General features: G+C 39.0%; 2 protein-coding genes across 2 annotated transcripts in view; one reads left to right on the forward strand and one right to left on the reverse strand.

Moving 5' to 3' along the window:
* Positions 1-19280, forward strand: part of LUC7L3 (LUC7 like 3 pre-mRNA splicing factor) — a 23333-nt gene extending 4053 nt beyond the window's left edge. Inside the window, exons 2-12 of the mRNA XM_035893387.1 lie at positions 6449-6515; positions 7531-7570; positions 7803-7947; positions 9205-9279; positions 9368-9472; positions 10571-10732; positions 11212-11495; positions 12011-12171; positions 17148-17288; positions 17394-17499; positions 18832-19280. Coding sequence (XP_035749280.1) covers positions 6449-6515; positions 7531-7570; positions 7803-7947; positions 9205-9279; positions 9368-9472; positions 10571-10732; positions 11212-11495; positions 12011-12171; positions 17148-17288; positions 17394-17499; positions 18832-18844 — 1299 coding nt within the window. The 3' untranslated portion in view covers positions 18845-19280. The remainder of the gene's footprint in view (positions 1-6448; positions 6516-7530; positions 7571-7802; positions 7948-9204; positions 9280-9367; positions 9473-10570; positions 10733-11211; positions 11496-12010; positions 12172-17147; positions 17289-17393; positions 17500-18831) is intronic.
* A 1742-nt stretch (positions 19281-21022) lies between these two features.
* LOC104125351 (ankyrin repeat domain-containing protein 40) overlaps positions 21023-27736 on the reverse strand; it is a 17265-nt gene continuing 10551 nt past the window's right edge. The window contains exons 2-6 of the mRNA XM_035893388.1: positions 27432-27586; positions 27090-27238; positions 25084-25569; positions 24370-24545; positions 21023-23622 (exon numbers count right to left, since the gene is read on the reverse strand). Of these exons, the coding sequence (XP_035749281.1) occupies positions 23479-23622; positions 24370-24545; positions 25084-25569; positions 27090-27238; positions 27432-27586 (1110 nt within the window). The 3' untranslated portion in view covers positions 21023-23478. The remainder of the gene's footprint in view (positions 23623-24369; positions 24546-25083; positions 25570-27089; positions 27239-27431; positions 27587-27736) is intronic.

Raw genomic sequence — 27736 nt, forward strand, 5'->3', positions numbered from 1 at the left:
CGCGGGAACCTCGCCGAGCCTCTAGACGAGGAGGAGGAACCGAGCAATCGGGAGGGAGGGGGATCCCGCCATAACAAGGCTGTGTGAGAGGGCCTGAGCTGCTGGGAGGAGGGAGGCCCTGTGTTTGGGTTTCGGCGCAAGGGGGAGAGGTGGTGTTTGCCGCGGCGCGTTCTCGGCGGCGTGTCGATAGACGGGAGTAGGGGCTTTCTGAGAGGCCTCTTGGTGGCTGAGGTCTCCCGTGGGGAAAAAGAAAAATAATGGGGGGGATTGTGCAATTCTGCTTTTCTGAGTAGAAGCCTGCTGGCTTAGATGAAGGGAGATGAGGCATACGTTAATAGTTTGGAAGATAAGAGTCTCTGGATTTTTTCCCGAGTGTGGTGTTGGGGAAGGAAATGGAACGGTACAGGCATTCTGACTTAACTGTCTGGAGGTTGTAGCACAAGGAAGAACCGTAAGATTTTTGAAAATGTGGAGTTGGCTAAGAAAGGCTTGATTCCTTCTGTACTTTTATCAGTTAAAGGAATTCGACAGCTCCTGGGGCGGCTAACCTAAACAGTACTATTATTGTTGTTGTTGTGTAGTAGGAATGGTAATAATAGATTTAGTAGTAGTAATAACAGAATATTATTATTATTGTTGTTATTGTTATTATTATTATTGAGTGGGGTTTTTCCCCCAGGTATGGTTGACCTTTAAGGAATGATTACTTTTAGTGACATCCATCATAGTTGTATCATAAGTTGTTTCACAAAAAATCAATGGTAGTTCAAAGTTCCTATAGCAGCCACTTTGGGAGAGATGAACACTCTGTTGAAATACTCCCCCCCACACCACCATTTTCCTGGGATGTTAAATTGGGAGGAGGGAGAAATGCTTGCTTTTGGCTCTTCTAAGTTGCATCTTAATCACAGAGGTGGGAATTGCACGTTCTCAAATGAGAGGTGTGTAATTTTAAAGATGGCTAATACACGTTTTAATTTGTCTCAGAATGCATGAGCTTAAGGACAAATGCCTGTCTTGCCTTAGATTTTGCAAGTGCAAGGAACTTAGACACACTTGAAAAATACTGCTGTATAGGTAAGCTGTGCGTGTCAGGAGGAAATTGTGAGTTCAGAAACTTTTCTTGACTTTCTTAATGTCTTTTTGGATTCTCTTGTTAGCCAAATATTATTCAGTTAGGTGTTCAGTTACATATTTTTCTTGTGGTTCTGAACTCAAAATAAGAAACTTTGGAAATAGGAAGTAAATGGCTTGAGCCACGTTGGTCCAGTTAGAATACATAAGGGGATTGTTTTGGTTTATTTTTTAAGGTGAGAAATATTTTTTCCTTGGTTTCTTTTTCCCCCCCCTCATTCCCTTTAAGTTCAGATCACTTTCTTCATCTTCAAATGAGTAAATTTTTCAATTTTAGGATGAAGAGATTGACCGTAACCATAGGAATCTGTCTCAAAGCTGTTGTTCAGTTTTGTTGTTTCATTCAGAAACAGGGCCTTGTCTCTTCTTCCCAGGCCTCCTTTGACAATTTAGGAAGTGGAGAGCTGTTCTGTGTCTGAGGCCAGCGGGAAATTTACAGGCTTAGGGTTGAACCTACAGTCTTGCAGGAACTGCTGCTCTTTGCTCTGCTTCTTTTTTTTATTTATGAAGTTTGTAGGACCATAACTAAATGCAACTTTTCTGAAAGGAATGTTTTCATAGATTCCTATAGTCAACTTTTTATAGTTCATTAAAAAAAAAATTGCCACTGTTAACACACGTGTTTAGGTTTGACTTCCTGCATCACCTAAAGATTAAATTTGCAATGCTGACATGTTTTAAAGGGCAGGAAATGCAGATAAGGTTCAGATAGTGTCATTAATTCATCTGCTTGACTGCTGTTTTGCTTTTCAGATGAAAAACATATGCTAATGCCATCTCTTGCAGAATTAGACATATATCAACATACAGCCTTTTCAATGTAAGCATGTTGTACTCATACAAAATTTAGGCTTTTGTGTCACATTTCCTCAGTTGTAGATCTGGAAGGTTATCAAAACAAGCTCATCTCTTTTCTTTGTCATTTGTAAAGTGCACCTAGGTGGGTATCAAAAACTGTATGGAAGATACAATGAAATACAAGATAGGAGTAGGTTGTTTTGAAGGTGTGGAAGTAGAGTGAGTGATAGCTGAGCATTTACTTGTGGTTCTAATGAAATGTGTTGATAGTGTATTGTAAAGCCTTCTGTAGAGCTTAAGTTCTTACTTTAAAACATTGACATGATTAAAGCCTTTAATCTTAAAAAATTGAAATCCCAATTGCTGTATATTTCAGTATTGCAGCATGTCCTTCGATGATTGTGAAAGTTGTCCTGGCCTACGGCAGGGGGTTGGATGAGATGATCTTTAAAGATCTCCCAACCCAAACCATTCTATGATTCTATGATCAATTCTAGTTTTGGCATAAAGGCTTTCTGTTTTGTATGCAGGAGGAAATTACTAGTATTATATATTTTAGTCTTTCTGGCTACTGTCATATCCGTAGACAAAGTATCTTTCTGAAACAGTAACTTTATTGATTCACACACTTGTGCTTTAATATGCTACCTATACAAAACCAAATTCATGTGGAAACAGCAATTGTGTAAGACTTCAGAGGCTGTTCTGTAGTACAAGAAAGCCCAGCATTGACTACCCATGCTTCGTATCAGGCTTTGAGATTGTGGTGGTTCCTTCAAGATAAATTCAGCATTTTCAGGAAGTGGGGAGGGGTCGAGAGCTGTTACGGACAAATGACTGTGAGCAATTATCTCTTGATAGGAATGCAGTTTGTCAAAATGTAGGTTCTGTATTTAAAATATGATGTGATGGTATTGGCTATTTATGTTGTGTTATGCTTTTATTTTTTTAATGCCAAAGACTTAAACTGGTTTGCATCTAGATAGAATCTCAGACCTTAATCCTCCAGGAGGTGAGGGGGGCAGGACTTAAGTCTTACTTGTTTTGGAAGAGTATTAGTAATGGAAGGTTATCTTTAAGAGTGGGGTTTGGGAGAAGGACTTTGGTTTGGTTTGGTTTGGATGAGTGAGCATTGCCCATTAAAGTTCACATATATCAGACTTTTATGGAAGAACTCATCTATATGAAGGAATTTTCTGTTTTTTTCATGTGTAAGCCATAACCTGCTGGATTTTATTCTCAAGTCTTTTTACTAGGAATTGTCTGCCTAAAAGGATTGCTTACATGATTTTTTCATTACAGTTACACTGATGCTGTAAATAATTTCTTGAAGAGGAACATGTTCACGTAGAAGTATTAATGATACAGAGCTACCAATAGCTTCTTTATATAGGAAAGCTTTGAATTGGTTCACAAACTCTGGAAGAGGTAGCTATTCTTGCTGTCAGCTTAGTCAACTTTGAGGTGAAGGATACTACTTTCTCACCTCCAAGACATTTCAAGGATCAGTGAATTTGAGATGAAGAAGTGGAAAGTTCCAAGTGTCTTATCTGTATTTATTCTAGTGTCTTATCAAAATGTGAGACCTGATGGCTTTGAGACGCAAGCTGTGGCTCATCCTGCTGCAGTAGTTTGACAGTAGCATTCCTCTGTTCCACCTTCTTGGTAGTGGAGTCATCAGAATAATTTGGCAAAAAGGACTAAGTGCTTGTTACCTGCATAGGTAAATAACCATACTAAATTGCCTGTTGCTGTGTTTCTGCACATGTGGAATGCATTTCCATATTACTTCTGACTTGTGCTAAGCGCAGTGCTCTGATAAGCCATGGATGAGTAACACCACTTGAAGCATATCACCTCTGTTTCAGTCCTTTAATGGCTCTGTGATGCTTCAGCAACGGCCCTTTCTATTCTTGCTCATCATCAATTGCTTAAGACTGACTGGTAGTGCAGCTGACAGACATCTACAGCTTGTCAAGGCGGATGTACTGCACCGTGAAGCTAAGCCAGAATGATACCTTTCAAGATAGCTACAAAATTCTCTCAAGTAATGTTTTTCTGTTGAAGCAAGATCAGTTGTGAAAAGCATAATGAAATAGGTATGAGAGAGTGAGAAAATTGCTGCAGACACACTAGTCTGAACCACTTTAAGTATTTCTCTGCAGGCTGCCTCTTAGGAGAGCATGTTAAGGAATTCACTAGGTACAGTAGCATCCAGAGCTAGTTAGGAGAAAATTACTGCAACTTTACAGTGTGTGTGGGTTTAGTTGCTGGAGGTTTTTTTTGTTTTGTTTTGGTTTTTTTTAAATATAAATAATAAAATGTGTGACACAAGCTGCATATTTTAGTATTGGTCCCTACAGTTTTTGGCTGTAACCATCAGCTCATAAGAAGAGGCTTTTCCTACCAGTGCTGCTTCATAAAATTAAAATTATTTCTGGTGTTGTGGGTTGTGGTGTTTTTTTTTCTTCCTTCATCATACTTGTGCCTCTAATAACTTTTTCTTTTGCTTCTTTTGCTGCTACTTATTTAAAAACTGTTAACAGGCCAGTTTACAATGGTTTTAAGCTTATAGAAAATGTTCTACAACTCTTTTTACAGCTTAATATGGTCAGACTGTTATTATTGTACTCTCTATGTCTTAGGAAATGGTCTAATCCCCCCCAAATTTTTTTGGGGAGGTGCCTTTTCTCTGACCCTGCTACTTGGATGTGAGGATAAGAAAATGGAGGAGAAAGAGAAAGTAGAGAGAAATTCTATTTCTATTGACTAGCACAAGAGTTCATCCCAGAAACTGCTCCCTTGAAACAACTTGATATTAAAACAGGGCATATTGCAGCTTTCAGAGAAGAGAGCAGATTCTGAAACCAGGTTCTGTCCTGTAACTTTCTCCTTGCTTCCTGAGAAGAAAAAAAATTCCGATTTTGTGTGGTGTTTTCTGAACTGTTCCTGACAAATTGCTTCAGATAAGTGCCACAGTGTTGTAACCCAGATCACGGGAGTAGTATTCAAATTATATAATAAAAGAGATTTTAGTTTGGTTTGATTTCTTGTGTCCATGGCTTGTTAGTAGATAGCTTGGTGGTTTTTCTGCGTAATCTGTAAAGCAGTCAGTCCAGTTTTAACTTCTGTAGTCTGATTTGCAGTCTGGCAGTTAGCATGGAAAAATAAATCAGAGTGATCAGATTTGATCAACTGGTATCACAGGCATTTCAGTGAGGTGTTGGTGTGGGGTCAGGTGTGGGTCTTTCTCCTCACCCCTATTTGTTAAAATACTTCAAAATGTGTCCTAGGAAATAATATGTTGCAAATGTTTGTGTACACAGTATATGTGAGAGTATTAGAACTAGGTTGTAATACGCAGTAGCCATTATCAGATTTCCCAAATAATTGAAACTGGTGTAACATATCAGAGATGTTAGAAGAATGTCCAGGCTAGTTTTGGATTGACACTTGATTAATAGCAATCATGTCTAGGGGAAGGGTCTGTTGAAGAATTAATTATTTAAGATTGCTTATGAAGTTAGGGGTGAAAGTATTTCTAATTTTATCTTTTTCGCTGTTCTTATAGACAGGAGATACCTCTGTGTATGAACTTCAAGAACTGACCAAGTTGACTAGCTAAGCCCATGTTCATGGGTGAGGGTGAATAATCTTTTTAATAAAAGCTGGGTTTATCCCATCATATGTTTAGTGGTTAGGCTACCAGGTTGTTTTTTTCCTGACTTCCTGGTCATATTTTTCTGTTATCAAAAAGAAGCTGACTTGCTAATGTAAAAATAGGCTATGTAGAAACAAAACAAACCCTCTTTTAATTGGCAGGAAATGAGGTTAAAATGAACATCATCTGTGTCTGCAGAAGGTTGAGGTGTGCAGTGTCTCTTTGCATATCATTCTTGAAGTAGGGATTTTTGAAAGCATTGGAATGGGGAAGCTTTTGGATAGTTATCATGTGTGTTCTTAAGTCTTTTAGTTGACATCAGAGTCATTGAGGCAGTACCTTAGGTTTGAATGCTGATGGCTTCTGTTCTCCAAGCCAGTAGCAGTGAAGAAATGGAGGCTGAACACAAAATTGTTAGAGACAAGCTAGGAGGAACTTGCTTTCATGTTCCCTGGCAGGCATTCTCACCCCTTGTTGTTTTTCACAGTTAAGGAATTTCACAGTAGCTTTTTAATAGTCCAGTCTGATTTAATTACTTTGGAAATATCAAATACTATATTGTATTTACAAATAGATGACACTTCCCTATAATCTTAAATATATAGCAGTAAAATTAAGAAATGCCATTTCTTCAATGGAAAGTAAGAATTTTGGTGTCTTGTTGTTATGAAGCACCTTGTAGCTCTTACTGCTACCAAGTAACACAAAGATAGAGGGTTTAAGTGTAAAATTTTCAGAAATTTTGCAGTGTACAAAGTGGGTTTTACACTGTATTTTACAAAACAGAAGTGATTACCTAAAATTCCTAATTCACAAGGGTAAAAAAATGATGCCTGTTTCTTTCTTCTCTGTCAGGTTTGTAAATACTACCTTTGTGGCTTTTGCCCAGCTGAATTATTTACAAATACCCGTTCTGACTTAGGTAAGTCTGTAAGTCTTTTATTCACTTATGTGTAATTACCATTGAACTTTTGTTTGCAAACTACATTTTTATTGTTTAGTTCTCTGTCAAGACACTTTGAAAATAGGCTTTTTTATTTTTAAAGGATTGCTGGTGATATAGTGTGTAAAGAGCAATATTTATTCCAGATTCTACTTCCTCTAAGTGAAAAACATTTTTTTTATTTTTTTTTTTTTCTTACAGTGTAAGCTAAATGTGTGGGTGTGGGGTGGTTTTCTTCTCCTGAAGTGCTGGCTTCTAGTTTGGTTTATTCTACCTGGGCAGGGTTTTAACTTATTTTTGTGTGAGTATACGTTCTTGAGCTCCGTTATGTTAGAGGCTCATCTACTTGTAATAGTTACTACTGAAGGCCATCTCTAGATTATTAGTAGCTTTCAAGTGATGTTATGCGGACAACATGCAGTTTGGAGACGGTAACTAGGAAAAACAGGCTTCTTGTCTTGGCATTAATTTCCAGGTCCATTGAAGAGTTTGATAGGCTGGGGAAGGTGGGGAATTTTAACATGACTACCTTCATGAACTCAGGCCACATACCTCCTAATTTTACTCTGAAGGTCAACGTTTTAAGTAGCCAGTTGTTTATTACAAAGAATACTCTCTGGAGCTTAGCAAGTGCTTGGTTAAATTACCTGTCATATGTAAATTTTTTTTTTTTTTTTTTTTTAAGGCCCCAGGTGTTTAAGGTATTATTCTGTTTGTGTAGTTTTACCAGTGTAGATCTGGAAATTCAACTTTATATGAAGACTTCGTATGTCATTCAGAATCTCCTTTAGTTTTATAATTACTAAGCCATATTGGCGTTCTTTTTCTTTAATGTGTCTTTCAAACTCCAAGCAAAAGAAGCAGAAAGACAGGCATAAAAGTCCCTGGGAAGTGTTTATAGCTCTGTTCTATCATGGTGTACAGATAAATGCTGATGGAGTGTGAATACAGCATTCGAGAATGCAAGCTTAAACTTTTTGTGTGGTCTTTTTAGGTCCTTGTGAAAAAATTCATGATGAAAATCTACGTAAACAGTAAGTATATTGGTTGATATGTTAATGCAAATAGTGTTTCTAGTATGCTTGAAATTTCTTAAAAGCCACCCAGCCATGAGAAATTAACTGCTTTTTGATGTCTGTAAACATTCATTTGATTGTATAATATTCTCTTACCTTGAGCAAGAATTTATAACGTTGCAGGTTTTATTTTCTATTTTTCATATATTATGGAGTGTCATGAGCTTTAATTTTTAAAATATTTTACCAGGTACGAAAAGAGCTCTCGTTTTATGAAAGTGGGCTATGAAAGAGACTTCCTGCGTTATTTACAAAGCTTACTTGCAGAGGTAGAACGCAGGATTCGAAGAGGCCATGCTCGTTTGGCGCTGTCACAGAATCAACAGTCTTCTGGGGTGAGTCTGGAAGAATCACTGAAGCAATTTTTCCTCTAGGGTAGTGTCTTTGTGTTCTCTCTACCTTGTCTCTTTGGGTAAAATAGATAGTTTTCCAGAAGATTCCCGTTAGATAAGTCTCTTCGTCTGTTAGCCAGCAGATTGCATCTAGCCCTAATGAACAAACCAAGTGGCTCCACAGTCAGCAAGAGTCCCTCTCAGTTCTCTCTGTCCCTGTTTCAGTATCTGTTCTCCACCCTGGAACATTAATCCTGTCTAGTGTTGTCTTTACTCAAGCTCAGTTTACCTTCTTCCCCTTAGTTGCATATTCCTCCTTCCCTCCACTAGTAAGCTATATCATGGTGTTATTGCAGAAGTAGGCAAGTACTGAGTCTTTCAGCAGCTGATGGAGCTAAATCCTGCTGTCAGCCACCACTTAGGCAGTCGCCTCTTTCTGCTCTAGCACCACCGTTGGCAAGTAATGATGGAATCACGGAAGTTTGAGAAAGAAATACTTCTGTGCAACTTTTCTCAGTTCCAAGCTGCATGCTAGACAGCTGTTAATGAAAAGCTTAAACTGAGAGAAAAATTTTACATGTTTACTCCACTTGTTTTTTGTTGTCCTCTGATTGATTTGGAGCAGTGACTGTGGCCTGTGCTCCGAGAGTTTCCTGGCTGCTAGGGTAGCCTTGCTCCTTTTTGCTGCCCCAGTTAATTGTTGTGTGCAAAGTCCAGTTGTTTCAGAAGGAGCTGTGGACAGTATCTTCAGTCAGGAGCGTTAATTTGCTGTGGAACAGAGCAAAGGTTGCGGGGGAAGCCTGGCAGCCTACAGAGAAGGTGCAAGTACATTTTGGGTGAAGTGAGATTGGTTTTGCGTTTATGCTCGGAAGCTAAATTTCAGAGCCCATGGAACTTTTAAGTCATACTTAAGTGTCTGCAAAGATATGTAATAGCTGCATGGCAGTTTCAGAGTTTAAATTTAGCACTTCAAATTCAGATGTCTTACCTTTTATGGGCCAGGGCCTTGAACATTTTTGTTGATTTAGGAGGAATTAGTGTGACTAGAACTTGCTTCGCTCAGCAAGAGTGGAGTAAGCTGTGTTGAGGAGTGGTTTATGTTAGACTAGACTGTTGTTAGTAGGTTTTCATGGGAGAAGAGGCAGGAGTTACTCCTGAAGTGTCTCTGGAATATGAGAAGACATACATTCCTGTGTTTTAAAGTTACTTTAACTGAAACAAAACAAAGAAAACCAAAAAACCACTTGTACTGTTTGGCAGGGAGCGGGACCTACTGGTAAAAATGAAGAGAAGATTCAGGTGTTAACTGACAAAATTGATGTACTTCTACAACAGGTGAGATTTTTTTACCCTCTGTAAGAGAGAACTCCTGCTTTTGTTACTTGATTAAAGGTTACAGTTGAACTTTTTTATTGTCCTTTAGATTGAAGAACTAGGTTCAGAAGGGAAGGTGGAAGAGGCACAAGGAATGATGAAACTTGTTGAACAGTTAAAGGAAGAGAGAGAACTGCTGAGGTCTACAACTTCAGTAAGTAACGTGTTTGTAGTTCTGTCAGACTTATTTCAAAATTTGGTGCAACAGTGCGTGCTTAATAACCTTGTCCTTACGCTGAAGGTATGCAAGTTCCGTGCAGAATTTATTAGACAACAACACGATGTTTAAATGTGTTAATCCAGTGTGTTGATTTACCATGCTACCTTGAGAGTGGGTTTCATACACACAAATTATGAAGTTATTTACACAGCAGTCCTGGAGGTGAGCTTGCATCTTACTGTAGTTCAGGGGTCAGTTACACTTTGCCGTGCAGCCTCCACAGCATAATTTCACTGAATTACCAATCTGACAGTGTTACAGAAAGCCCTTGTCTTAGGGCTGTGACTAGAAACGGGCATCTGTCTGACTTTGAGAGCTATAGGAGCCAAAGGTAATGTGTTAAGTAGCAAGTTCCTGTCAACAAAAAGGAGCTTCTGTTTAAACATTATATTTCAGTGTTTAATAATATGATCAAATTATGATTCCTGTTTTATTTTTTAGAAGTTCTTAAATGTTGTAGGCAATAGTGTTTGTGTCTGTGCTACATGATTCATGAATGTTGCACAGCAATAATTGCTTGGGTTTATGTTGAAATTCTAGTGTGTTTCTCATATGTCTGTTGAAACAGTGAATTAATTTCGCCACCATCCATTTAAATGGAAGCCCAGTGTTCCTTTTTGTATTCCCTCATAGGATATTCTAGCCTTTTCATTCCTTGAGACATATCGTATTCTGCAGTACCAGATATGCCAAAGAAATCATCTTAGGAGAAAAATTATTTTTATTTTCCTTAATCTTGAGATTGCAAGGAAGCTATATAGATATTAATCCTTTGTAGTGAGGAATAAGGCTTGTTCTGTGTGTTTTCTAATTGACTCTTTCCTAATGGCTTATGTGGAATGGCTGTATGTAGCCTATTTTTGCCCTGCTCATCCTAGTAGGTGCAGTGCTCTGCAGACGAAGCAGGCAGTTATGATTTTCAGCTTTCACTAGTGCCTAGGTTTTGACAACAGTAACGATAAAGTTCTAAGCCTCTTCACTGACTTCTGTCTAAAACTTTTCTTTTGCTTATGGAATGTTTTTGTTTTGCAGACAATTGAGAGCTTTGCAGCCCAAGAAAAGCAGATGGAAGTTTGTGAAGTTTGTGGAGCCTTTTTAATTGTAGGAGATGCACAGTCCAGGGTAGATGACCACTTGATGGGAAAGCAGCACATGGGTTATGCCAAAATAAAAGCTACTGTAGAAGATTTAAAAGTAAGCATCTCTTCAGTTATTGAACGTGCAGATTGCTTGGAGGTTTCCTGTGGTAAACAAAAGGCTGTCCAGTGGACTTTCTCAAGTGGGTGAAGTACTCCAGAGATGGTATATAAAAACTAAATGGAATGCTGCTGCACATTTAGCATTGTGCTTGCACTGACGTTCTTTGTTGTACATGATTACGCTAGGTATAAAAAAAGATAGAAATTCAGGTGGTAATTTTTTGTGGCCTTTCTGAAGAACTGTAGTATGGCCTCTGTTCTTGCAAGAATGACAAGCAAAAAAGTTCTGCAAGACAAAGGATTTCCATTTCGAGGATTTTTAGAAAGTGCTATGTAGGCCATCCTTTGTTTGGAAAAAAACCCTGAAATACTTTAAAAGCTTAAGCTTGTATATCCTCAGAGTGTATGAACTAAGTTATGTTGAATTACTTATCTTGATTAGTCTCCATTTCTTCCTGCAAACTTTTTTTGAAGGAAAAGTTACGAAAAAGAACAGAAGAACCTGACCGTGATGACAGGTTAAAAAAAGAAAAACAAGAAAGAGAAGAGAGAGAGAAAGAGAGGGAACGGGAAAGAGAAGAGCGGGAAAGGAAGAGACGACGCGAAGAGGAAGAAAAGGAGAAAGAGAGGGCTCGTGATAGAGAGAGACGTAAAAGAAGTCGTTCACGGAGTAGACATTCAAGCAGAACATCTGACAGAAGATGCAGTCGTTCACGAGACCACAAAAGATCAAGAAGCAGAGAAAGAAGGCGAAGCAGGTACGTGCACGTGCATGTGCAAGTATTTTCATGTAACTTTCCCAAATGTAAAAATTTTGTGGGGACTTGAGCCTGGTTCACATGACTGATTTGTTAGCTTCACTGTTCTCACCTCTAAGTGAAGACATACCTCACCGGTTCTAGGATAAGCAAGTTTTGCTGCGTGTTCTCTGTCTTCTGTTTTTGGAAGTAGATGCCACCATTGTGGTGCAAGCGGTCTTCGGAGGGAGCTTTGAGTAGACAAATGTTTCCAAAGAACAGGCTCGTCTTTTTTCTTAAGTTGGTCTTTAATTCATAGTAGTGGATATTTTTTAAGCTGCGTGGTTGAATGTTTCAGTAAGTGCAATGTGAAGCCAGATCTTATGTGTTGAGAAATATTTATATGCAGTATGCTAGGGCTTGTTTTCTGCAAATAATCAATGTATTGGAAAGTGCTATTGTTTTACTATTTTATCTTCTGAGTTAGAAAATACCAGCTGACATGTACATTTTTGAAATTTTCTCTGAATGTTAAGGAGTCGTGACCGAAGAAGAAGCAGAAGTCACGATAGATCAGAAAGAAAACATAGGTCTCGCAGTAGGGACAGGAGACGATCAAAAAGCCGGGATCGGAAGTCCTACAAGCACAGAAGCAAAAGCAGAGAAAGAGAACAAGACAGGAAGTCAAAAGAAAAAGGTATGTTTTTGTGAAGACTGAGTTCATATCAAGTTCTGAAACTAATCTTCCCCTAAAGTCTCAAAAGCTCTTAGTCTGTCAGTGAGTGACTGAAAGTTCTTCTTAGCATCAAATTAGATCTGGTTTTATAAGCTGTGTATGTTGCTGTTAACCAATTTGAAGCATTTTGTTTGTTCCAGTTATTGTTAATGCACGTGTGTGCATACGTATACCCCAGTGTCCACCTCTTATCTATTATAGTAGTTATTAAAAGCTTACCACTTTGTCTTCAAATTCAGTGTGTGAGGATTTTGATGTATTTTAAGACCTGTTTACTTTTAGAAAAACATAAGCCTGTAATCAGATTTTCATAAGAGTGAGTATCTTCTATTCCTACTGTTAGCAGATATTTCTGTAATTACCCTTTGCTGGTACATGTGTGGGAGATGGTAGCTGGTTTTTCACCTGTACCATCTATTACTTTTCTACACTATCATGTTTCCTTTAGTTTCTTTTAACAGTGCTTTTAAGTTTGTTTTTTTTTTTTCTTTCTAGTCTATGAATGCAGTCCAAGATAAATCTTGCAGAATTTCTGTAATGCTCTAAACTACAAATTCATGCCCTCTCCCCAGTCTCCTGCTCCTCCCTCCATCCTTCCCCCTCGTTGGTTTTGGGTTTGGTTTTGGTTTTAAATGAAGTGAGATTTGCTTTGTCAGTATTCAGGTGAGTCTCAAAGGAATGCTGTATTAGTCCTTGGAGCGCTTTTATAGCAGTACATGCCATGTACAACAGCATTGATGGTGACTCACTGCTTCATCAAAGGCTGGTGTTCAGAAGCTTTACCTTTAGGTAGGATTAAAAAGAGCTACAGAGAGAATACTACAGGTTTGCATTCTGTGAAAAGATACTAATTCCCTGTTATTGCTAAATTTCCCCTTTTAAAAGTCTTTTGAAACTTCTGGAAGAATGTAATAACAACTTCTGGCTTAAACTACTGATTCTGTTGGGGTGCTGACTAATATCCAGTCTGAAACAGCCACCCCACTTCATTATTAGAGCTGACAGTCAGTAATGGATGAAACAATTCTGTTCTTTTTCTAAGGTACTTTTGAGGTTCTCTGGAACGAAAGGTGCTATGTGCATGTATCTGGATTGCACAGGCCTGTTTGCCCTACCCTTGCTTTTCCATATTTATCCAGCAGATTAGTTCCCAAAATGTTGGTAATGCTTCGTGTATTTTTCTTGCCTGACTTCCTTGGACCATTTTAATTTTTCTGGTTTTATACTATGGTGCTGCTTTAGTATTGATTCTTCTCTCCTTTTGCTTTGCCCTTTATAAGCAAGTGGGTTTTAGCTGCTTACTCATTGGCAGTGGAACTGATGCGTAGTGTTTAAACTCTCATTCAGTATTGTAGCCTGTATCTGTCCCTTCTGTTACTTTATTCCTACCTGATACTGTGCCTTTTTTGCCTACTTTATGAACATACTTCTGGTACTTAGTCAAGAATGTGCTATTCAGTATTCTGTGTGTATCTGTGTATATAAATAACTGTGTTCTTATTTACTCAAATTTGGTCTGGTTTTGAGCTTATTGGCTTTTCAGTTCTTTTCTTAATGCTTCCATAAATAGAGGAGCTAGTGAACTTTCTTCAGCATCTCAATATTTTTAGTTTTAACTTGACTGATTTCCTTGCTGGCCGTTTTATTTGCTGCTTGCTACTTTCTTCCTCCAGAAATGAGAACAGTGAGGTGATGCTATGAGCTGTGATGAAAATTCCACCTGGAAAATCAATTACTTTTTTGACTATGTAATCATAACATTAATAGAAACACAAATAGGCTTTAGAGCAGGACTGTAATGCTGCTGAAGAAGTTTGTGTTCCCTTTGTTGGGAAAATCTTTAATAAAAAAAAAAGAATGGAAAAAAGGAAAAAAACCCAACCAATAATTTAACAAGCAAGCACTGAATTTCTATGATGAAGCTGCAAACACCATTACATCTTCATGTTTACAATGCGGCGTTGTAGGTAATTAGGCAGATAGCTTTAGAGGCTCATAGATCTGAAGTGTGTGGCTGGCTACCTGCTCTGCTGTTTGCACAGACTTATTCCCAGTGGAGCAGTAAATGTAATACTGGCTTCAGAATATAATTGTCTTTATATCCACCATTGATCTGCAATTATAGAAGTAAGCAGCAAAGGCCTGGCTGTAACTACTCATGGTAGTGCCTTTCATCTTGAAATCTCAAACTGCTTTATAACCATGAATCTTAATGGGCAAAAAAAGCAAGGCACAGTTGCCCAAGACTTGCCTACTGTTAACACATAAAATTAGTGCCATACTTTGAAAATTCAGAAGTCCTGGCTTCTTGTTCACTAAAATACTGTGGAATACAGCGACCTTTAAGATTGTGAGGAAAAAATTACATGTAAAAATGGAGACGCTTAATTTCTGACTCAAGTTTCAGAAACAGGGATACATTTGCTAAAGGAGGGAGCCTGCCAGCCCATAAACACCAGCTGAGCGGTAGCTTAATAAAAACCAGCAGATTGCAACTACTGTTCAAGTAAACGAACTTCAGAGTAGGTAGAATAAATAGGGGTTTTTTTAAGAAAAGGAAAACATCTCTTCTGCAAGTACCTTCATTGTATGAGGGGTTAATACTAGAACGTACCTCCAGAGCACTTCAACATGGCTCTTTAGCTTCCTTAATCTGGATTCATATCCTTATATAAAAATAATTATATTTGTGATTGTGTTTTTGTGTTAGTTTAAACCTCAGCAAATACTGTCAGAACACCCAAACCCTCAGTAATGCTGGATATTATGTTTGACTGATTCTTGCATTCTTTGAACAGTAAAACCGTTCACATTACCTTGGTAAGAATTCTCACAAAATGCATCTCAGTTGCCCACACAAACTCAATCAGAAAAGTGTGCATGTGTTGAATCAGGAAGCAAAATCAGTATTATGTGATTATGCCAGTAGATCACAGCTGGACTAATATACAGTTTCAACAGCAATCTAATTGTATGTGCTTTTAAAGAAAGACATCTTACTGATTGAAAATACAGTGGAGGAACTTAACTGCTTGCAGATACTCCAGGAGTTGAAAGAAGTTCAGTTATTGGACAATTTGTTGAATACACTTCCTCAGTTCTGCTTGGCAAACTGGAGGTTTGCTATGGTAAAACTATTTTATTATTAGAGTTTTTAGAAGAGTTTCATCTTTCATACCAGAGTTTAATAGTAGTTTTTTAACCTTAAACAAAATTATCCTTCCTGACCAAATTCAAGAAACAAACAAGACAGAACAAAACCCTGCACACTGCACATCCATAGGGCTATTAAGATCTACCATATCTACATAGGACAGAAGATAAGATTATTGGACTGACTACTAGTCCTCTGCGGGGAAACAAGACTACTATTCCTCAGTGGATCTACGTGTGCATCGGAGATACCTATAAGACACAAAAAGAAGACTTTTTAACAAGGTTAGTTAGAGTGCAATCTACCTGCGGAGTTGCAAAACCGAGGGCAGACAGATACAAAATGATTAGTTCTTCAGTTAGCTTTTTGACATCGTTGCGTGCTTTCTCCAAGCACCGTGCACTGGATGTGCTGCTTCAGATGAAACCTCAGTAGCAGTGTTCATTAGGCAGTTGCCCTCATTTCTGTGTGGGGGCTTTACCCCTCTCTTTGGTGGTCTATTTTAAAACAAAGAAGTTGGGATGTTGCTTCTGTTGTAAAGCTTAATTTCTACTTTGTCTTCTGGAATATAAAAGTGTGTTATGCCAGTCTAGGTGATAACATTATTTAAAATAGCTTTTTCAGAGTGTTCGATCTGTGTGCTCCTGTGCTGGGGATATATATATATATTTATATTTTAATTGCCCGGATAGCAGGGAATAATCAGAAAAAAAGAGCATGAATGTTGTTCTGTATGATGACATCCGAGAGGTTGGTTTTTCAGATTTTTTTTTTTTTTTTTTTCTCTCCAAAGTGTCTTTACTGATCAAAGGTTGACTATTATGGTATGAAATAGTACAGAAATAATTCGATATTTTTATTAAATTTGCAAATACTGAATTTATGGATGAGGCACGCAGCTCTAATATTGAATGTTTTTCTTCCCATGGAAATACTTTTATTTCTGGCTTCCTTCCTTCTTTGAAGATTACTGAGGAAAAGATGAGTTTTTCAGCAGTGTAGCAAACTCTTTTGTCAGCTTTCCAATTCGTGATGGAATTGTGGGGTCCTTCCCATCTTGCTCTTCCTGTGCCTTTGGAAAATAGTGCTTTTTTTATATCTTCCAAGCTATCTGCCTTTTTAATGAGTGGATTAGAAAATGACTGCTCTCTTTATAAAATTGAGAATTAATAATGCTGACAAGCATGCAGCTTCTGTGACATAACTGTACAATGAAGTTAATTTTGATTGTCACTGTGATCCTCAACTTCAAAGCTAGCAGTTTGTTTCCCAGAGTATTCGATTGTTTGGGGTTGCTAGTTTTGGTTTTTTTAATTGGCAAGTATTGATTTATTTGATGATGCACTGTCCCATCACTGTTTTCTGGTTCTTGAAATGAGAATTGTAAACCAAAGAAGGCCATACACGTAATATGTTAAAACTTGGGGACAAAAGGAGTCCCACGATAAGTAAGGAAGCCACACATCATGATTACGCATTTGCCTAACTTCTTGACTGCCTCTTTACCCCCAATTTGTGTATTTCAACAGACACCTGAGTAGCTGCCTCTGTTAGGAGGTCTGTCCTTTCTCCTCTTTTTCCCACCCTGTACTATCCCCTTTGGCCTTTTTTTGTACCCTCTCCATTCCAGCATGGTAGTCTGAAGCCTATTTCTGTAACTTTTTGATTATTACTGTTATTGCTATAGAAAGTAATTGTCCCATTTTGTATGCAATATATATCTCACATGTGCAATGTTTGTTTTTACTTTGAAATCCATGGTCAATGTCTTCTTTCATGGCAGAAAAGAGGGGATCTGATGATAAAAAAAGTAGTATGAAGTCCAGTAGTCGAGAAAAACAGAGTGAAGACACAAATACAGACTCGAAGGAGAGTGATACTAAGAATGAGGTCAATGGGACCAGTGAAGACATTAAATCTGAAGGTGACACTCAGTCCAATTAAAACTGATCTGATATGACCTCAGATCAGGCAGAGGTAAGTGCATTATTTCAAACTTTGATTAGGGCTTTTTGTTACTGTTTAACAGTGCAGCGTAAGTATGCACAGATGAAGATGGAACTAAGCCAAGTAAGAAGACATACTAAAGCACCTTCTGAAGGAAAAGACAGTGTAGTCCTGCAAAACATTTTGAGGTACATTGTTTTGTCTCAGCTCTTTTGTAGCAGACTCGTGCCCCCATTAGTGTGCCTCTTTGGGACATATTTGTAATATAGCCACCATAGAAAAATTAATTATCCTTTTTTATTTTTAGGGATTTTGTTATCGTTTTTTAAAAAAAAAGTTGAACTGTTTTTGTATTTAAGTCCATATTGTGTTGGTACATCAGCAGAAACTTTTGCTTTAATACTTAATATTTGAGGCACATGTTGGACTACTTTGTTTTCATATAAACTGCTAGTATTTCTTTGTCAAGGATGTTTCTAGTTTTTTTGCTTTATTGCCTTGCATTCTAATGCAGTTTGTTCTGTAACTCGAGAGCCAGTAGCATTGGATTGATGGAAGTGTAGGGTTTATGAATTATTGCAGCTGACTACCATACCTCACACAGCGTTGGTGTTGTGAGCGGCCCATGAAAAGCCAAATTAAAAATCAAGGATTCAGTCAAACTAAGCAGGTACTCATGCCAGGTACTCCTTTCTCTACCCACATCCATGTTTGAATGCTGTTGCCTGTAATCTTTAAGCTTACTGTTGTGTTTTTGATTTTCAAGATAGTGAAAAGGACTTTTTGTGTATTGTGTGAATACTGTAAATCTGATGTTAACAGAATGGAATTTTCTTTCAACTGTATGTAGGGATGCAGTGCTGCCCAGAATTAGATATCTTTAAAGAGTTTAAAATGCAATAAACACTACATAATAATCGCCTTGTTACTTTCAATGCAATTCAAGTCTTTAAGAGGTATGTGTTTAATATTTCCTACTGTGTAGGAGAATTGGCAGTCAGCCATAGTACAGAGAAGTGGAATGGCTGATAACAGACTTCTAAGGCAAATGTAAATGCAAAGACAGATGCCACCGAATGATTACAATGTTCATGGCAATAATGTATGCTGAAAAACTGTTGGAAATGAAACAGCTAAACAATAGGAAATACAAATGCTGTTATTTAAAGGAAAACTTTCTTTTCCCCACTCTTGACATAGCTTTCTTACTCTTGCAGAAGGTCTTTAGTTGTATTCCTGAAATAAGGAACTAACAATGGAGAGTACAGCTGATAAATGAGCTTCTTGCAACATAAATCGTTACTGTAGTTTCAATATTTATGCTAGGAACTCTTAAACACTTAATGTTGATTATTAAACCATTAATGCTACGTTATTGCTTCTAAAGCCAGTCATGTTCAATGTTGATATTTTTGTAGAGTTAAGATGACAGCTAACAACTGGGCCAATATATAGGAATGGTAAACTTAATGCTCCTAATGCTGTCTAATTGTCTGTTTTCCCAAAATTTTGCATTATAGGACTACTACATGAAGAGTCTGCGAAGACAGCGGAAGACAGCTTAAACTGAAGATCTGCTTTAAAATGAGGTGAAAGAAAGCTGTAGTGGCGTAGAAAAATATAAAGTTGAGTTAGAATTTTTTTTTTTATAAAATTTAATTCAGGACTGGTGTTTCCTCCCAGAGTTCAGAAAGATGTGTTGATAATAGCACATATGCTACTGAGAATATAAGTCCTGTATCTTTTTTTCTTTAAGACTTTTTAAGATAAGAAACCAACATAACCTGAACACATGGCTTGCTCAGTGTTTAATTGCAAGTTTTCATTCTTGGACTTTAAAACACAAGAATAAATGTTTAGTATTTGTGTGAATCGAACTAAAACGAATCCCATTTTTACAACTAAGCTATTCCTAGCTTCTTGATATACGAGAAATGGAAATAAAGTATCTTTGAATTTCTGTTACAAATTTGATTGTCTCTGTCATTGAACGTTTACTATTAAGTAAGTTTCTTTCCTAATAAATCTACTCATGTCTTCAAGCTTAGTCCATTAATTTGGATGCTTAGTTATTCTGTGGTGTTTGTGGGTTTGGTTTCTTTTGGTGCCATATTAGTATTTCATTTCAAGCTTACTTTTCCAGTAGTTAGAGAGCTGTTGCATTCTGCATCCCCTAAAAAGCGCGGCTCATGCTGTAGTTGGTTAAGAAACTACAGAAATCTCACAAGAAAAATGTAGGCCTTAAGCCTCTGTAAAGCAGTTCAACTTTTACAGCGTTATCATAAAGGTGCTGCTGCTGAGATTGGCCATCATACTGCCCTTATGTTTGCATTGTAGTATCAGCTTGGAATAGTGATGAACAACTGTATGCAGTTGGTAAGCACATACAGTCTGTGTGTTACAGCAGATAGAAGGGAAAGGAGACATCCCTTATGCTTCCCTGTGAAGCTGTGGTGCAAGCAAGCATAGTTCTCGTTGGAAAAGAACTGCACTGTGTGCTAGTCAGCAGCAGAGACAGTGCAGTCTAGTTCAGTGCTGTGTCTGCAGGGCATTGAATTCGCGTTATCCTTCATATTAGTATTCAGGACTTGACCATACACGTCACTGAAGTCATACACGGACAAAGCACTATTGTAACTCACTGCTTCTGATTTTGGTGTGCCTTGTAGCGTCCGTCTGTGGAACTGCACTCAGAGAAGGATCTGTGTGTTGGCCCCTTTGGTGAAACGAGTGCTGGTTTTTTTGATATGGAGGGATACCATGTGCAGCCACATTCCCTTTTTGACTTTTATTGTTCTAACTCAGGCACCCATGCAGGGGCGAGGAGAGTGAGGCTGGGCGGTGGGTGGCTTTAGAAAAACTTAACAAGAGAAATAAGTGTAAGTGGGAGAAAGTAAAATTACAACTAAGTTCTAATTACAGACATTGCATGAACACCTATTCCTTTTGAAACCTGTGTAAGCAACATGATTCAGCTACTGCCTGGATGTGTTGCTTCTTTCAGTGGCTAAAATGTTTGCCTTGCACCTTCCATTGCACACATTTGTTATAGGACTGGCATTTTCCCTTCCTTATTTTGCACAGATATACATGATAAAATGAGGTCACTTGGTAGTAAATTGGACTGGGATTCAGATTCTGACATGTTTGATAGTGGAGTCTTTCTCTACTGCATTGAAGGAAAAATTCTGTCTTTCAGAGCACAGAAATGGGGTGCCTTTCTAATTACCTTCAGATGTGACTGTAAGGAGTGTCTCCACTACAGATTCATCTGTGTGAAAAGCATCATCTTCAGAGCTGCAGCCCAAGATTTTCTAGGAATGCTAAGCAAAAAGCAGGTAGCTAGCTTAAGCAGGCACTTCCTACATGCTTTCTCAGTAGTTTTGGCAGCCTGACAGTCCTATATTAGGTGTTAGAAGTGCATCGGCCCAAGATTTTTCAAAGTTGTGTTAGAATTTCAAGAGCGTCCTGTCCACTCCATAGTGCCACATGTCATTCCCCCCACCCCCTGAAAAAGGAAGAGATCTAGGAACTTCAAACAACTGATACTTTAATATAAGTGAAGAGTAGCAATGTTGGTTCAGTACAAGTTTGTAGTGCAAACAAAAGTTGTCCTTGGAAGAACAGTAAGTTTTGTAAACTTAGTTTCAGTTGTCATACTAACGGTTTATTGTTCAAAGGAAAAAAAAAAACAAACCAACAAAAACCAGTTAACATAACTAGTGTGCCTTAGAGTTTATCAAACTGCATAAAACATACAAAAATATTTCTCTGAATGCATAGACTTACTGTTATTATTACAGTCAGATCATGATTAAAGTTTTAGTCTTATCACATTAACAGTTATTCTTTGTGGAAACTAGAGCAAATAAAGCTTTTTAAAACCAGCTGCTCCTATAGCTGAATGGTCAGTAGTTAGTGGAGGCAGTCTTTACACTGATTTCCTAAACAAAGGACCTGAAAAGAAATTAGGTACTCTTAATTTTGAGCCATTTAACTACTCCTGTTTTTCAAACAGTTATTGCACATAATCTGAACTAGCCTCCAAGCTATGCTGAAAAGATAAATACGCAATTGTTAAAATAAAAACTCCTTTCCCATCCTACAATAAAAACAAAGCCGGAGCCACAGTTAGGAAATTTTGCTTCATGCTGTGTCACAGTCTTGAGCTTACCAGGAGTTGAATCAGGCTTTAAAGTAGCCCAGCTCCTGGAGAGAGAAGGGCGAGGATTGAGAGCAGGGCATTAGCAGAGTTTAAGTGATAAGATGGATATAGACCAAGTGGGAAAGGATGAATGGTTTTGAATGCACTAAGGGAGAATTTTAAGCCTGGAGTAACTTGGTAAAATCCTGAACTCTTGAGTCAAGCATCTCTTCTGTGGCAGAAGGGGTTTCTATGTTCTTCTGACATGCATGCGTTTACTAACCTCACTTGGAGGAGCCACTTCCAGGATAAAGCAGCTGTGCTGCAGGAAGCAAGGACAGGAGGCAGCCATGCTGCTCCTACCAGAACACGTTGATTGTACTATTTATGGTCTGAATGGCAACATTACAATCCAGATCAACAACAACAAACGCTGCATCAGCTGTGCATAAACTCTGCTCTAGTGCAGCGTCATAAAGCAGAGATGGAATGGAAATCAGTACTATGGGGGGGGGAGGGGGGGCAAGCAGCTCATGTCCAGAAAAAAAACCCAACTCCCTCACCCCTCCACCCACCCCTGTACCCAATTAAGGTTTTTGGTGCAAAGGTCATCATCGTTGTTTTTGGTACAAAAGAAAACAAAAAGCCTCCCAAGGTACAACTTTGCAGACTACCACGTTAACAGGAAAAGCTGCTGGCTGTTAATGTTCCAGCAACGCTGCGACTTAAATACTTTGTTTGGACTTAAAGGTGTGTTTTAATGATGACTTTTGCCTTTCATAACACCCCAGGTGGATGTTTTCATTAATGACTTGCTTAAATGCAAGTTAAGCAGTCTGTAGCTTAACCAGAATTAGGGTGGGGAGGGGTCCCCAAAAAAAGTTCAGCTGAAAGCACCTGGAGGCATTCAACCCTTTTAGTACTCATCTGGCTAAGACTTTGGACGCTGTAAAAGTGACAGTAGACTGTGCCACGTGTAGAGGTACCGGTTAGTTATTTGCTAGCAGTGTATGTTTCCAGTTTAGTGCGGCTGATCACAACCGTGGTGTGCTCCTTACAGTTGCGATACCTCAGGAATATACTGTTGTGCTTCTCCTCCCACAGCAGAGACCAACCCCACACCTTGTAACTGCTCTGAGAGGGTGGGCCGTAAGGAAGTTACCTGATCTAACAGTCCTGACTTCCAGTGGGAGTAATGCATCGACCCCTTGCATCGTTAGGAAAATTATTAATAAATAAAAGCATGGGCACAGATTTGTGATCCCCTCCTGAGCTCCTGAAAGAGAAGGGCACATTAACCTGCTTTGTGACTTAAATGCTCCTTAATTAAGAGAGGCTTCCATATTTCTTTTTGTGGAGGCAGAGGGACGCCATCACTTAAGTTAGTTACAATATATTCATATAGGAAAGAAACAAACATTTAAATATCGACACTGTTACTCCACTCATCCCAGTGAAATTCTTCAGAGCCTTAAATATCTCCGTCCCCAGCAGGCAAGACAATGCATCTTGCTAAGTGTTTGTGAAGGGGTGAGAGATGAAGGACTTGCAAGTCCTACATTTTTAGAGAGCAACTGTTCATTGTATGCCAAATACCCTCTGACATTTAACTCAATCAGGAAGTTTAAAAAAAAATACATACATATAAATGCACAGACACACCATTTCCTGAATCTCTTTTCCATGATTCTTACTTGGTCAAAGAGTGGGAGCACTCGACATACTTTTCATCTTGATAATTAAGTCTTTCCTGCCCTCTGTTGCCAAATACAACCAACAGATTTAATTGACATACATTGGAAGCATGTGATTTTAGTAGACAAATGAGGTATCCCTTATCTGAATACAGTATCAAGTAAAAAAAATGAAAGCAAAGGGGTTATTAAATATAAAAGATAAACTATTAGTTAAAATAGTAACCCTAACAATAACTTAAGGTTTTTACACACGCTTAAGTCACTGCCTTCAAAAGGCAGCAGCGTGTAATTACCAGGTTTTCATACTCCAGGTGCACCCAGCAGAGTCAGTACGTCAGCTTTGATGCTCTGCTGTTGTAGCATGGTCTCTCAGTCAAAGTCGATGCAGTGTTTCGGAAAGGAGAGCTGTCGGCTTTCACAAGAACTAACTCCAGCTCCTGGAAGTCCTGAAGCCTGGCAACATCCTTGTCCTTTGAAAGAACAGATAGAACTGCGCATTACTTCTAAACATACCTGGTCTTACTTTGTAAATGTTTATAAGAATAGCTAAAGGAAGTAAAAAATAAAATTCCAGGGAGGTGACACCCAGCGATAGGAATAAATAACGACAGAAAAAAATCCTACCAGTATACACTTTCGTTCAAAGCATGTTTGGGTTTTTTTCTCTCCTTGAACCATACAATTTTTTTCTCCTTGAACCTCACTATGATTTGACTGTGTCTGTGCATGTCACCTAACTAAGAGTTGTGACCAAATGCATTTAATTTACAGCCCTCCAGAATAGGTATTTTTGGAACAGAAGAGCATGTTCCATTTGTTAATGGCGTATCTTTAAATTATTCACATGCCAATTTGCGGGTTTTTTTCCCCTTACTATTTGTTCTTTTTAGGCAAGCAAACAATGCAGTAATACACGGCAATTACATTAAAAGCACACTAATGCACTGTTTCTGGTAAATGCAAAAAAAAAAAAAAGTCAAGCTGTAATAGTTTCATGTGCTTTAGGAGCTGAAATACTCTGCCTATTTTGACAAGAATATTTTAAGTACATTGTGATGAAGAGTTAAGAAAAGCCCAATACCCTTCGGAATGTGAGCTTAAGTCAGTTTTTGTTTTTTAACACAAGACCATCCATGTTTTGCCGATCTTTTTACAGAAATACCTCTCTGATGGCTGCAAAGTGCAAAGTCAAATTAATCTCCGATTTCAATTCTTACCTTTCTTACTAGTGTATTAGGTAATTTTCTGATCTTCTCTACTTGTTCTGGATTAACGCCCAGTTCACAGCAACTCACTCGGAGCAGATCTTGGTAGGTCAGTTCTTGTCTGTCCAGTTCAATTTCAATGAAGTCATTGTCTCTCAGGTTCTGGACTCTCACCTTAAGCACAAGTTCTGATTGCAAAAAGGATTAAAAGGTTTTTTCCCCTCAAAAAAAAAAACCAAACCAAAAACCCAACCCAAACCTAACACTGAAGCAGCTAACGCATTTACCATTATCTTTTGAATTCCGGCTTTATAATACAATACCTATTGCCTCACTGGGAAATACTGTGCCGTTAATGGGAGCTTCCATTTGAACAGAGGAGAACCAGCGTTAACAATCCGATCCATCCAGTCCCCAAGTCAAGTCGCTACCAAACTACCAGAGATACATTTGATACTGTATAATATATTGCAAAATTTGAATTGTTAAGTTGCTCGGACTGATCTTTCCATCGGTTTGCAGAGTATTGCCATGTTTAAAACACAGCGTAACAGTTACTTTACTTAGCAGAGCAGAAAAAAAGTTCTGGGTACTTTTGGCCAAAGAATTCAACATCTCTGCCCCTACTCCAGATGAGTGCAAGAGGAATGGCTCTTTCACTTCATCCTTCACCCAGTAACAAAACCACGGAACAGAATGTAATAGAGGGAGATGACACCTCATTACCTTGCATGCTATATGGGAAAGTTCCGGTAAAGAAAAAGGGCTGAAAGGCTGGTGCGGGACCAGTTGGTGAACTGTCAGTTTGCAGAGGTGCAGCCTGTGTGGATGCTACCGGAGAGAAGAGGCCTCGGCTGCGAGGCGGGGACGGCCGGCAAGCGGGGCCGTTGGGTACCTCGGGCTCGGTGTGTTCTGCTGCTGTGATGGCTGCTGATGGGGTGGGCAGCTGTTCCGCAGTGTCTAGTGCAGGAAAATCATCTTCGCTGTTGCACGACGTAGGTGTGCATATGCTTTCAACCTGAGTTGCTGATGAACAAGGACTAGTTTCACACTGGGAAGCAGAAGAGGTGGAAGCACTTTCATTCTGGGACTCGGCCAAGCCGTCTGGAATGCCTTCTTCAGTGTAAACGTAAGGGAATGGTGGGTTGGCCAAGTAGTTTGCAACAATTGGCAAATTTAAATCCTTCACTCCTTGACATTCAGTTTCTTCCTCTATTAATGAAGTTCAAAAATGGGGGTTAGGGAATGGAGAGAGAAAAAACCCCACCATGTTATTGCATAGATCTTTTCTCATTCTGAACATAGTTTTCCTGTTGTGTCTTAAAACTACATCCCCTTCTGAGGTAATCAAAGGATGATACTGATGTACCATAAGCATGTAACACCTGGAAGGCACAGAGCTGTAAAAGATGAAAGCCAACTCTATACATTTCTACCATGTATTGTGTTTTTTAAAGGCAAAGTGGGAAAAAAATAACCACTAAACGATGGGGCATTTCTAGCAGCATTACTCCACCATTTTCAAAGAAACGGGCTGACCAGTAGTCCCTCGCTAACTCACTTTGCAATGCTTTTCATAAGACTGCTGTAAATAGTTTATTGTAACCCATGCCAATAAATTAAACCAAGCACTTCTTCGGGTACATGAATATTTGCTATAATACCCAAATGAACTCTTCTCTTGCTCAAAAGTACTGCAGTAAATGACATTCTTGCCTGACTGAGGATTACAGGACATTAATACTAATGCCAAAGCAGTTCAGAAAGATCTGGTCGATAGCACTACACTCCCAGAATAAAAACCATCTAGGAGAACGTAAGTGATACGTGGTTGTTCTCCAGGAAAGCTTAACAGACAGAAAAATAAGGCAACCGTGAACAGAGTTCATTCATGCACGCTTGATGGTTCAGATGTTAAAAACAGACCGCAAGTCATTTGCCATGAACCAAGTCCAAGAGATGAGTCCCTTGCCCAAAAAAACCCAAAAATGCTCATGCAAAGAACATGCCATTCCTTCAGTTGTGACTGTTGTAACCTTTGCCATGATTGAGCTGCAGCTTAAATGAAGATAACTCTGCACCGTTGATCTAAGAGCGTATCATTGTAGAGAGCAATTTAAGTGCAATTACCAGAAGACAGAACAAAGGTGAAGCACTTAAAAATTTCAGTCTGGAGCACGGTACCTAGCTGCTGATGGAAATCAGCACTGGTGGTGTTCAGGAGCGTCACATACATCTAACTAGGTTTGCTGTGCATGCGAAAAGTGTAAGATGACAGAATTATCAGGCAAAAATTAATCATACCGCAAGCCACAGTATAACAAAATGCTCAGAAGCCGTAACTTCTGAAATGCTGCCGTTGTTTTGAGTGGATTTGTAAGATTTCTTGTGGTCAGACAACAGTCAAATTTGTACAACATGAAAAGTCTCCATCTGCAGCCTGCATGCTAGCTCCTGCTTAATGCGAGCAAATAGGACTGCAGCAGCACATTTCCTGAAGCGTACAGCTCTTCAGTCTCTTGATGACACAGCTCAGAATAAAAGGCCTTCCGACCTAAAATCCCCACATCTATTTGCCTGAGTATGAATTACAGTTATAAATGGGAGCTATCTAATGAGATCCAATAGTCCTAGCCAAAGTTTTGCCAACCTCCTGCCTCAGATAAAAGCACTAAAAATGCTTTAGTCTTTAGCCCAAGAATTCTAGATGACTTTTAAGATGGGAACGGTACCTCCCAAAATCTTGCGGATGTCTGGTTTCGAAGTTAACTCTGCAGCCAGCTCTCCTTTAGCGGTGAGGATGTGTTTATCTGCACCAGCGTCCAACAGGCAAGAGACCACTTGAGCATGGTTCCGCTTACAGGCCCAGTGCAAACAGGTCCTGCGGGGAAGGAAGCAGAGGGGTTCTGCTGTCAGCCTCAGATCTATCACCCCGGCTCCCTCTCACGTGCCCGTCCTAATTCGCCTGAGCTGGATGCGAGTGACAACAACCGGGAACGAAGTTTCCTTCATTGCATCACTTTTTTGAAGTTATGAATCTATTTTAAGTTCTGCAGGGGACGACCCTCCTGTACCTTGCTACAGCGTAAACTGCGATTCTCCACTGCTGTCGGGAAGGGCCGTGTCGGTGGACACAAGCAACTTCAGAAGAGGTCTCGAGCAGACAAAACAGGGAGTGACAGGTGGAAGGAGGATGGGAAGGAGGATGGCCTCCTTTTATTATGATCCTCTTTAGCAGTAAATCTCAAAGCCTCCCGAGATTAGCATTTCCTTTTTTGTAAATAGGAAAACTAAGAGGGGCTGCGTCCTCAGAGCAGCTCTGCCCTCTGCCTGAGGAGGGGTGCCCAGCCTCATGGCGGGGAGCCCCGACTCCCAGACG

The sequence above is a fragment of the Egretta garzetta genome, unplaced genomic scaffold, assembly GCF_000687185.1.
Source record: "Egretta garzetta isolate BGI_Z169 unplaced genomic scaffold, ASM68718v1 scaffold34, whole genome shotgun sequence".
NCBI classification, from domain to species: domain Eukaryota; kingdom Metazoa; phylum Chordata; class Aves; order Pelecaniformes; family Ardeidae; genus Egretta; species Egretta garzetta.